At 32.1% G+C, this 12,023-nt stretch overlaps 1 protein-coding gene across 1 annotated transcript; it reads left to right on the top strand.

Annotated features, from left to right (window-relative positions):
• The first annotated feature begins 2,064 nt into the window (after positions 1–2,064).
• LOC117918603 (protein spt2-like) lies at positions 2,065–11,520 on the top strand. The gene is made up of 10 exons (XM_034835365.1): positions 2,065–2,304; positions 2,969–3,042; positions 3,170–3,402; positions 7,055–7,172; positions 8,401–8,478; positions 8,570–8,693; positions 8,797–9,257; positions 9,373–9,515; positions 9,952–10,044; positions 10,592–11,520. The coding sequence occupies exons 2-10, from the start codon at positions 3,022–3,024 to the stop codon at positions 10,701–10,703; spliced, it is 1,383 nt and encodes a 460-aa protein (XP_034691256.1). The 5' UTR covers positions 2,065–2,304; positions 2,969–3,021; the 3' UTR covers positions 10,704–11,520.
• The last annotated feature ends 503 nt before the right edge of the window (positions 11,521–12,023 follow it).

Genomic DNA, 12,023 nt, shown 5'->3' with positions numbered 1-12,023 from the left:
CATGCACACATATATCCCTTTCCTCTCATTTTATCATAAGACCCGATAACCGTTTTAGAAAATAGTTTTTGAGGCGTGCATCCCCAAGAATCGATTTTAGTTACAACAAAATGCTTTGGACAACTTATAATTTTTGAAGCAAAATACTTGAAAAAAAAATGAAAATCCAACATAATTTTTAAATTATGTTGATTGAATATAAAAAATATTTCTAAATAATAAAATTAATTTGAAAAATAAATTTAAATTAAAAATTTAGAAGAAAAAAAGTCTTTTAAAATATTTTTAGATCATATTTGATTGATTAGATATAACATATAACTATAAATAGGATTAAAAAAAATAAGATATTATATTTTATATCATGTTTGATTAGTAATAAAAATATAATAAGTTATAAGTTATCTCTTATCATATTCAACACTCAATCAGCAGTGGATAAGCGGTGGAATATATTATTTATTTATTTTTTATTATTTCTACCTGCGATATGAATATTCCTTGAATTATAAAATTAAATTTTTTATTTTTTATATACTTATTTTACAAAATATCTTTTTTATTACAAGTTAAATTTATGGTTAAAAAAAATTAAAAATAAATTTATAAACTAATATCAATATATAACATATGCATTATTTTTATATATTTAATAACATAATATAAAAAAATTTATTTATAAATTTTAATTTTTTAAATAAAAAATATTAGAATATAATATAATTTTTATTTTAAATATCGAAAATAATATATATTTCATATTATTATTTTATTCATTTCACAATTAAATATAAATATAATATAATATAATATAACATACCGTATTGGATATGCTAGTTTAAAATATTATATTCATAAGATATATATATTCAATAATATCAAATTTCGTTAGAAATCATATCATATGTTAAGATATGATATCTTATTCTATTATATCTAGTGTTTTTTAAATTGACTCAAAGATCATTAACTTTCCTTTTATATATATATATATATATATATATATATATATATATATATATATATATATATATTCTATTTTAAGTGTGGTTTTAGATCCAATGATTTTTCACCTCCATACATTTTTCCATACATTTTTTATATCGAATTTTTCATTACTTGTATTAAAATCTTTAAAAAAATGAATGGAAAATTTCAATACATATATTAAAATCTTTAAAAAATCACTTATTCGCTATTTCCGATCATTACCGTAACGTATCATTGGTTTTTCTTTAAAGTGTTATAATGGTGTTGTAGAGAACAAAAACATTCTCCATTTTCTTTTCTTCCTTTTTCCTTTTCCTTTTCTTTGTTTGGCTTTTATTTTTATTTTACTTTTTTATTTTTTTATGGCTTGTACATGTCACTCCTGCCCAGTTCTAATTGGCTCAAAATTATTTTTATTATTTTTTATCATACGCATAGAATTCATATTTAAGTAAATTTATTTTCTTAAAATTGAATCAGGGAATTTTAAGAAACAGTGAAAAAGAAAAAGCGAATCATAAAAGAACGAAAAGGAATAATCTTTTATTTACAAGAATTTTAATATATTTAAAATTAATTAATAAATTTAATTTCTTTTTTTTTATTGACATGGAGTTCGAAAATTTCCGATTTGTTTCCGTTTTAGAAATAGTCTCTTGACTGTATTCCACTTATGTTTTTTAACTTTTTTTTTTCCCTATTAAGGCAAAATAATTGTTCATGATATAGAAAAAACGATTGAATTGGTATAAATAAATAAATTTGGACTAAAAAATAAAATTGGTATAAAGTTTTTTTATAATAACATTTTAAAAATAAGAAATATTATTACAGCTCAGCTAATGAGAGAAATTATTTTGATTTGAAATTGATGATGAAATCTTTACAATCTTCTCTCCTTTTTCCTTATTTATTTATTTATTTTTAGGTGATAGGTTCTGTACTTTTAAATATTAAATATTTTAGTTGAAGTAAAGTTCTTTGGTTGAGGGGTGGTTTTACCGGGATTCGGGCTATGACCTTAAAGTGGGGGCCGGCTGGGGGTGAACTGAGAAATGTGACTTGGGGGTGCGTATTACGCACCTTGGCTCAGTATAGCATTCGCAGCGTTTTGTTTCTGGGTCCTTCCTTTATTCCTCAAATTGACGACGAAACCCCTTCCCTTTGGCTTCCTTCTCCGCAGATCCCAGTCATTCCGTTCGCTGTATCCGCCCTTTCAATTAATTTCGCTGTCATCTGCGGTTGGATTCTGTTTTCGCGGTTGAAAATTGCGTAATTTTGATACGAATTCTTCGAATCCTCGCCAAGCATCAGGTATTTGAACCTCTTTGTGTTAGATTTTTTATCGTTGTACAATTTTTTATTTATTTTTATTTTCTGGTTTTGGTTAATTTTGAGGTTTTTATTCTTTTTGATGTACTGATGATTGGGTTTGCAATTGGCTTGGAACTGTCCAATGTCAACTGTTTCGATGGAATTAGGGTTTGTGTTTTGTATTTTTTTTTAAATCGCTGCAAAATCTTTATTGCGTGCATGTGTCTCCTCTCGATTATGGCCCGAATTTGGATTGATTGCGAGGTTGGATTAGGGTTTCTTTATTTCTTAATATGTTTTGTTTAGTACAAACATCTATATTGCTTTGTGTATTTTTCATGACCGAAGAAGAGTTTTCTTCTTCTGTTCTTCGAATTTTTTTTTTTTTTAAAAGTTTTTAAGGAGAGAAACATTTTTTTTGGAATTAATGTCGACGATTGAATCATTTCAGATTTTTCTGATTTGTGCAGATGCTTACCATCTCACCATGTTTAATTTTATTTTATTTTTTTGCAAAGAAAATCCATTCAGGGTCACAACAATCGGAATAAAGAAAAGGCGTACATATTTTTTCATTTTTTTATTTGTAATTTCTTCCCAATATTTGATCTTTAGTTGTTTTTGCTAAAACCTTCTAGTTCTTTTTCTTTTCTAAAACCTTCAGGCATCCAATATTTGTAACTGGTGCTAAGTAAGCTTGTTCGAGAATCAGACAGGATGCGGGGATATGATAGAGCTGTAAGCAGTCTTAAAATCAATTTTGAAAATTTTATTTTAAAATTATTTTGTTATGTACTTTTCTGTATTAAGGGGTGTGTGTGTGCGATTTTTAAGTACTGTTTTCCCCTAATGGTGTGGTCTATAGGAGTATTATCGAAGTGATGAAGATTTAGATGAATATGAGGAGGAAGGGGAAGAAGCTGATGAGGATCAATATGAAGAAGAAGAAAAAGAAGCTCCAAAGCCTACCAAGGAGGAAGTGGAATATCTCGAATTGAGGCAAAAATTAAAAGAATCTTTCAGAAAGCAGTTGAAGAAGGACACTGGTTCTGGTCACAACAGTTACCAAGAGAAAAGGAAGAAACTTCCATATGACAAGTGAGCAATGTGCCTATTTATCCTTATTTGCTATACAACCATTTGGTTGACTCCATTCTGTTACACTGACAACTTTGTGTGTTTGATCTGTTTATTCTTTTCTTATGTGATTGTTTCTAGTTATTCCTAACAGAATAGCCTATGTTCTATCTGAGAGTATTGATGCAGATTGCAACAGATCTTATTGCAATGATGTATTTCATCACTCTCAGAGAATGTGCATTTTACTTGTCTGATGCTATAGTATTGGAACCCATGTTATCATTGATGTCCTTGGCTAGGTTAACATCTGTTTTTTATTAGGATTTCTATGTTTTGGCATTGAAGGTTATTCTAAGCTATCCCAGTTTTACTCTGATATAGGTTGAGTTGATATTTTGTTGATCAAATTTTCTATAGATATTTAATTACTCTTGGTTTATTTCATAATTCCCAAGCAGCAGGGAGAAGGTTGTGGATTAAGTTTAATCTTTGCTTTTGGGTTGTACATATTTTTCCTTAGTTCTATTGTTTGATCTTCTTCTAAGCTTAGTCTGATCTATTTCCGGTTTATTTATGGGAAGGGTTTTGGGTGATTTATATGGCATGTAACGAAGAAGGGATCATTTGAAACTTTTATCTGAAATAGCATGGAAGTAATCAAAGGATTTTGGGGATTGCCTTCCCTTCTTTTCATATTTATTTTAGGGGTAAATACATTTAATCTCATCAACCTTTGGTGTGTTTTACAATTTGCCCCCTCACATTCAAAACTCAATATTTTAGCCCCCAAATTTGTTAAAGAGCAACACTTAGCCCCCCAATTACAAATTTTTTTATAAAATTATAAAAGGAATTGCTCTTTTTCACACTTTGATTCTAACATGGGTTTGAACTTGGGTAGAAGCAACTTTAAATTGGTAGCCTTGAAGTGGAATTTTTCAAAGGCCTTCCAAATATGACAACTACCATTTTTCAGCCTTATTTTTTAACTTAATATGCTATTCATTGACTTTGAAACAAGTTTGGGGGGCCAAATGTTACTCTTTAACAAATTTGGGGGCCAAAGTGTTGAGTTTTGAATATGAGAGGCAAAGTGTAAAACACGACAAAGTTTGAGAGGATAAAGCTTCAGTTTAAGTAGATGTTATTGTCATGGTCTAGCATTCTGTTGTTATTTGGTCTGTACCTGAATTTTTGCCCTTGGTGGCAGTAGTAGCTGACTGATGGTAAGCTTAGGTACCACTTGAAAATGTGACAATGTGTTTTGGAATTTGCTCAATGTATTGATTAGTCCTATACAATAAAACCCCTATAAAATAATACTCTTGGGACAAATAGAAATTATTATCTTAGCAGGGTTATTGATGTATTGATAAATGAATAATTTATTAATTTAATGATAAACAAATATTTATTAATTTTGAGAGGCTATAAAGTATTTATACATATATGACTTATAAATCCAAAAATAATGGATGTGGTGAAAAGTTAATTCATAGAAGTCTAACCTATCAAAAAAAAGTTAAAACATAGAAGTTTAATGCACTTTCCCAAAAAAAAAATGATTATTAATTGTAGAAGATAGAAAGACTCCTAAAAGGGAGAGATTTGATGTCAAAACTTAGTGTCTTAGAAGATAAAGAGCTTTCAAATGTGTTATGGTTCTAAGAAAGAGTTGAATTGAGAAAAATAATAGTTGTAAAAAACTAATCAATATTATATTATGAATTTTTGTTTGTTATTTTTTTATGGGCTTCATCAAGCCTTTAAGGATTTCTAAAAAATTATTATCTTATGCATTTAATGAGATTATTAATTTGGTATGCTAGCTTGAGTTATTTAAACGAGTTTATTAATTTATTGGACATTTATTTATTGAGGTTTTACTACATATCTTTCAGCATTTTTGATTTAGCGCACACGTTATAATGGTATGGACCAATTAGATTTTGCCTCACTAAGTATTTTGATTAAGGGAAGATTTAATGGTTGTATAACTCTAAATCATTTGGTTTATGCTGTGTGATCATTTGTCTTTTTAAATTTAGCACATGGGTTCCTTCAGTGAGACCTGTCAATTTTTCTGCTATGTTTGGTAGTTTCTGCTGCTGGTGGAAATAATTTCTGCCCAAGAGAGCTCAATATATTACTTAATCAAAGTTCAATCCTTAGTTTATGGTTTGTTTTGGGGTTGAGAACACGCAACATGGTATTACTGGGAGAGGGAAAAGAAATTAAAGTGTAGGGATAATTCAAATTCAAGGAATCCTACTTTATGTGGGGAAAAAGAAAAATTCAGCTATTTTTAATTGGAACTTCTAATATCAACTTGTAGTCTGATTTTTCAAATTTCAATAACTAATATTGTAAGCATTGTTTGTCCCTTGTAACTGCATGTAAAATGCCTAAACATGTTTAATTATTTATTGTGGCATTTGCTAAAAAATGCAGGTTGCACAAACACTTGATTTTAGATATAATTTTCCAGTTCCATTGATACTTCGAAAATCAAATTCTGTTTTTTAATTTGCAATGAAAAGTTTTGTTAAAAAAGGAAAATCAATTGGTTTAGGCAAGTTGGTTTAGGTGGACCCATGGACCTTGTGTTGCATTGGGTTAGGTTTAAGATTTTCAACCCCAATAGCAAACAGGTCTGGTTAATGTCTGGCACGTATGGAGTATTCCATATGCTTGGCCGTGCCTGAGCAGAACCAAACTGAACATGTTGCTGTATCTATTGTTTGAAGTAGGCATTGTATTTAACTAAGAACCCAAATGTTATACCATGCTCAAGCTTTTTTACCTTATTGGGAATCAGTGTTTGGTGCTTTTAATTGAAGCAAAGAGTGCACAGCAGTTCCTTTTGTGTGTGTGTGCGTGTGACTTGAGGCTTGTTACTGGTTTTTTTAATCCTTGTTCTTACTTTTAAATTTTTAGTACATCCATAACTAACTTTAAACGTCTGAAGGCTTTATGAAGGTAACAAACAAAAGACCTTGTTATGCCAATGCAAAGTGTGTGTTTGGGGTTTGTAACAGTTTTTTTTTTAATAACTTTGTTCTTTTTCTTTTTTACTTCTAAATTTTTTTCTACATTTATGAAACTTTTGGATATCTGAATGCTTTATGAAGGTAAAACACCAAATACTTTGTTATGCTGATGCAAAGTCTTATCTTTAACTAGGTCTCACTTCATCTTTGAATACAAATTAATTTAGTCATTAAGATTCCTTTACTGCACTAATAAATGAATCTTGCAACTCATTTCCAGACTTTCAACTTCCAATTAGAATTATACATTTGTATGGCCATCCATAGTTTATTATTAACAGGGCCTTGTTTTGACCTTGAAGACCAATTAGCCTGGTCACCAGAACACTATTGATGCACTAATAATTGAATCTTGTGACTCATGGTCAAATGGTTTTTCCAGTCATATTAGCAAGCAAAGAATGGTTTCTCTAATATTATGTGTTATTTTTAAAGGCTGTTATGTTTCATTTCTTGTGGTAGGAGTCAAATGCGATACGCAGTTGATGTTTCATCTTTTATGATGCTTATATTTGATGTTTTCACATCTGAAGGATATCCTAGAGGTGAAGATGAAGTCTGGTTTCCTGAATTATTCCTATAAGATGTTATTCCTCATAATTGTGCCTCATAATTTGCAGTTATGGATCCTTCTTCGGTCCTTCTCAACCGGTTATTGCTCAAAGAGTAATCCAAGAAAGCAAGTCATTGTTAGAAACTCAGCATCTGGCATCTTTGGTTACAAACTCCCATCACAATGTATGTATTCAGTTTATGTTTTGTGCACATAATCCTACTTGCTGCAAATATGATCTTGCTACAACTGACTGAATAATGTGATTGTGGAGGCTATGACCTATATGCTCATGAAGCCATGTTTCTTTTAATACCACTTAAGAGCCTTGTGCTTATTTTCAGTTATCATTTTTTTTTGGGATTAATAGTGTTTTCAGTTATCTGGAGATCTAAGAAATTCCAGCAGTGAGATATCAAGCTTTGACCTAAGTTACTGGTTTCGGTTAACTAAAAATGCTGGAGTAAGACATGTATCACTGTCCTAACTCTGTGTTAGGTCACTTCTTCAAAGAATTTGTGGGGGTTCATAATGAGATACATATACATTGCAACCCTAGATTGTTAAAAAAGTCATTTTTCAAAAAAATCTGTGAGGGTTTCTAAAATTGATATTAAGGTGAAGCTTGAGGAAAATGCCTCAAGTTCTAGTGTAGCAGTCAGGTCCCTAGATTCATGCTTGATGCTCAGGAAAATACCTGAACAGAGTCTGGGAGTATGTTGCCCTAGGATTCTTGCCCTAAAACATGAGGACACATATCTGATAGGTTGGCAAAGAGACTCATCTTGTTTATGACATTTAAGCAGTAATAGGGTTTTCAATGCGATTTTAAATGAATGACATGTGCATTAGGTTTTCAGTTCAAAGAAAATCTTTGAGGCCTTATTTCCCTTGAAGGATTCTTGTCCTTGTTAAGGATGCATTGCTGTTATCCTACAACTTTTTGCAACAATTGTTCAAATACAATAACCAGCTTTCCATAACTTTACCTTTTGTTTTTCAAAAACTAATTTTAATAAATAAATAAGTAAAATAAAATATATAAAATTGGTTCCATGGAAAGGCAAAAGAAATCTCAGGCTTTAATGTGCTTTTTATTTATTTATTTTATATGTATAGTCAATTTTTTGTTATTAACAAAATAAAGAAGTTGGAGATACTTAGCTGTTGAGGCTCACATCTTAAGAAGGGAAACTTGGCTTAAATTTTTATCATCTAATATTGTAGGGATTTGGCTGTGTGGTTTGATTTATGCTATATGCTTGGTATTTCTTTTTAGGTGATTCATTGGTCCTTTTCTTATAGAGATACTCAGAATTGTGTTGTTAGACTATGACGCTAGGAAGTCGTGTTGTGATTATAGCTTCATTTGAGATGATGTTTATTTGATGACGACTTTACCTGCCTCCACAGAACAAAAAGAACTCTACTTCAACCAATGCAGGATCAAGGCCTAGAGAACAGGGCCACCGACCCAAAGTCATAAATGAGGTAATTAGAGCAATCTATCACATATTGGCCTTGTAACTTTGACAAAAACCTGTGGTTTGAATTAAAGTCATGAATTTCCTGATATGTGCAGCTAAAAGTGAAGGCTCAGAAACTTAAGAATACAAGAGATTACTCTTTTCTATTATCTGATGATGCAGAGTTTCCGGCTCCTAGAAAAGAGCCTCCACCTCGAAAAGCTCCTGTCCCTAACTCTGGTATATTTCTGCTTTGCTATATCAAATCTGTTTTATGGTCTATGAGATTTAAAGCATGCTACTTTCATTGAGGGCTTATACAGGTTTTTTTCTGATGTTGAAGAGTCACGGTCAGTTCAATTACCACAAAAAAGCATACCACCAAAAAGCAAACCACCTTTGAGCAACACTGGCAGACAAGCTCCTAGCAGCCGTGAAGAGAGAAAACCAGTTTCAATGAATGGTCAAATACAAGCTAAAGCAGGATCCCAGAAGTTAGTTTCTGCTAGCAAGCCTAATTTGATGTCAGTGGATTCCAGAAAACAGCTTGGTACCAATAATGGAGCTGGTCCTGGCCGGCCTGTGGGCCCAAAAAGCCTGCCTTCAAAAATGCCAGTTGCCAGTGCAGAAAAGAAGGCTTCTGCACCAGGTGCAAGGAGTTCAATGTCTAGTTTGCACAAGGCCCCCCCTTCAAAGTTGCATCCTTCTATTCCAAGGCAAAACTTGGACCAGAAAAGGCAATTTCAAGATTCTAATAAGGGTAAAATGATGCCAAAGCAGAGAGTGGATTCATCAAGGCCTCAGGTTTAGCTGCACTTCTACATACATATGTACTGTCATTTGAGTGTTAATTCCTGTTGGATATCCTTAAGTCTTTTGAAAGATCTGACCAATGTTTACATACTTGAAACTGCCGCAGATAAACAAGCCACTTAAGCAAATGTCATCACACTCGACTTTGTCGGACCATCGCCCCAAGAAAAAACCTGTTAGACGGTACTCTGATGATGAGGATGATGATGAAGATGGAAAGGCTATTAATATGATCAGGCGAATGTTCGGGTAAAAGTTCCTTCTTCCTTATTCTTCTTGCAGTCGGATGCTTTTTAGTCTTCTGAAGTTATGCATTCTTTATGTGCATATTGCAAATTTAAAATTTGCTGTAATTTCTTCAATGTCAAATCTTCACATTTGCTGGCATTCCCAAAATGTTTCTAAAATGCTACCTAACCTACGGACATTTCTGAGATGTTGGGTTTTTATTGGCTGTTTGGCTGAATGGGTTGGATTTGTGTTGGGCTCCTTGACCTGCCATCTCAAAACCATTCCAGTTTTTTTCAAATGTAATGGTTCTATTCTGATATTAAAATATTCTCGGTATTGTGATGAGATGCTGGAGAAACTGAAGGATGCATAAATTTGGAATTAAATTAGATATAAATTGCTGCCCTTATAAGTAAAGTTTGGTCCATTTGATTATCAAGTCATTTCTTTTCAGGTACAACCCCAATAAATATGCAGGCCGTGATGATGATGATGATAGTGATATGGAGGCTAACTTTGATGATATTTTGAAGGAGGAGAGGAGGAGGTTAGTTTGGGTTTCTAAGTTTCAATGACTGGTGTTAAATTTCCTTGTTCAATTTTGGTTTAGATATGTATTTTCCTACTGATATCAATTTCTAGTTTCTACCATCTTCTGCATATACCATCTGGCCTATAGGCCCTGTACCCACCTGTCCACTTTTACATTCCTTACAATATAATCTTTCATATTCATCTTCAGGAGCTGACTGAGTAGATGGTTGGAAAATAGAATAACTCTAAAGACATATTTTCTTGTTTTCTTTTGTAATGGTGAAGGAAATAAGGAAAGAAGAAAGAGGTCTGTTGAGAAAATATTTTGTTTTCTATTTTCATGGAGCTCTCACCAAAACTGGAGAAAATTAATTTTTTTAAAGAAAAAAAGTGTCTTCTTTGGTTGCAGAATATTTGAATTTTTCCTTTGCTTTCTACAGATTCACCACAAATTTTGCAGGTTTCATTTTACGTAGGGACAATAGGAGGCAAATTTTAGAATTATTTTCTGATTCATGTTGAGTTGATGTTCTAATTTCTATCACATATTTGGAATGTAGTGCAAGAATTGCAAGGGAGGAAGACGAAAGAGAACTTCGTTTGATAGAGGAGGAGGAAGAACGGGAGCGGCTGAGAAAATTGGCAAAAAAGCGCAAGCTGAGTCAGCGATGACAATAGAAAAGCAATTTAATTTTTATTTGGGGTTTGTTTGGGTTGGGTAACTTAAGCCTTTCTTGATGGTGCTCCCCCTCACAAATTTCTCTTGTAGCCCCCACCACCCACCCTTGTGAATTATGGGACTTCATTATTCCTCATTCTTAGGAATTTTATTGGCAATTTTAGATGTATTTTTCAGGATGAAGGAGAATATATTTGGAAGGATATTTGGGGATGTTGGTTCTCTTCCTCAGGAGTAGTGTCAGCTGTACCCTGTAGGCAGTCTCACTTGTTTGTATGAGGACCAGGAGATATTCAAGAGAATACCGTCGACTTAGGCAGACTTGCTACATACAACTTTTTGACATTCGAATAGCCCCTAATTGGGTTCGGTTCCACCAGGAGATATTCAAGAGGATACCGTCGACTTGGGCAGACTTGCTACATACAACTTTTTGACATTCGAATAGCCCCTAATTGGGTTCGGTTCCACCTGCCGATGTATAGCATATCTTGACTTCACATGATATCTTGAAATTCTGCTGTGTTTCTCATTAACCCATCCACTCTCCAGTTCTCTACTAATGTTGAAGGAGACAGTTGTCATTTGTTTATTAGTTCCATAATCCTAAGAACCGTTTTGTACGGTTCTCGGGTCGAGGATTTGGCCTTGGAGTGGGTGTTCTTCTGAGTGTGGTTTGGGCCCTGCACACTCGTCAATTGTCTCGTCTCCAACAAGCCCGTCTATGTAATATTCCCTTTTCCGCTATGACGGTGGCTCTATAGCTTTACTATGTTTTTCAAATTGTTCTGAGGTTTTTTTTTTTATGCATTTATCACAAGTCATAATCTGCCTCGAGGATCTGATTCGTTAAAATCACTATAAACATTATTCTCACGGCCAAAATGTAAGAAAGTGTCCTGCCTTTTTATGAAATAAATATTTAGATGATGTTTGACGGAATTGACGATTAAAAAATAATTTTTGTTAAATTATAAGCACTAATAGTATGCCCTGAAATTTACTTGTTGAAAATAGTTAATAAAACTTAACAACTTAATTTAATTTTTGGCTATTTCATAAATTTTTTTAAAAAAACGTAGTTTAATCGTTTATTTTCTGTTTTTTTTTTTCTTTAAAATGACATAAGAGTTGTTTGATTTTTTTTTTCTTTTAACTTAAGTTTTAAATAAATTACTTAAGACATTTTTACACGAAATTCTTCTTTTTAACTAATCACTTATTAACGATATGATATACTATATTGATATATTAGAGGAGTTTACGTACCATTGGATTGGAATGAATAAAAAACATAAGTCCAAATAAAAATT

Source organism: Vitis riparia, chromosome 7 (assembly GCF_004353265.1).
Source record: "Vitis riparia cultivar Riparia Gloire de Montpellier isolate 1030 chromosome 7, EGFV_Vit.rip_1.0, whole genome shotgun sequence".
NCBI classification, from domain to species: Eukaryota; Viridiplantae; Streptophyta; class Magnoliopsida; order Vitales; family Vitaceae; genus Vitis; species Vitis riparia.
This window is presented reverse-complemented; position numbering and strand designations above follow the sequence as displayed.

Bases quoted from the DNA above. Each gene is read 5' to 3' on its own strand.
- LOC117918603 (XM_034835365.1), top strand. From the start codon at position 3,022: ATGCGGGGATATGATAGAGCT. The intron at 7,173-8,400 runs GTATGTATTCAG...CTGCCTCCACAG, and splicing joins TTACAAACTCCCATCACAAT to AACAAAAAGAACTCTACTTC. The intron at 10,045-10,591 runs GTTAGTTTGGGT...TTTGGAATGTAG, and splicing joins TTGAAGGAGGAGAGGAGGAG to TGCAAGAATTGCAAGGGAGG.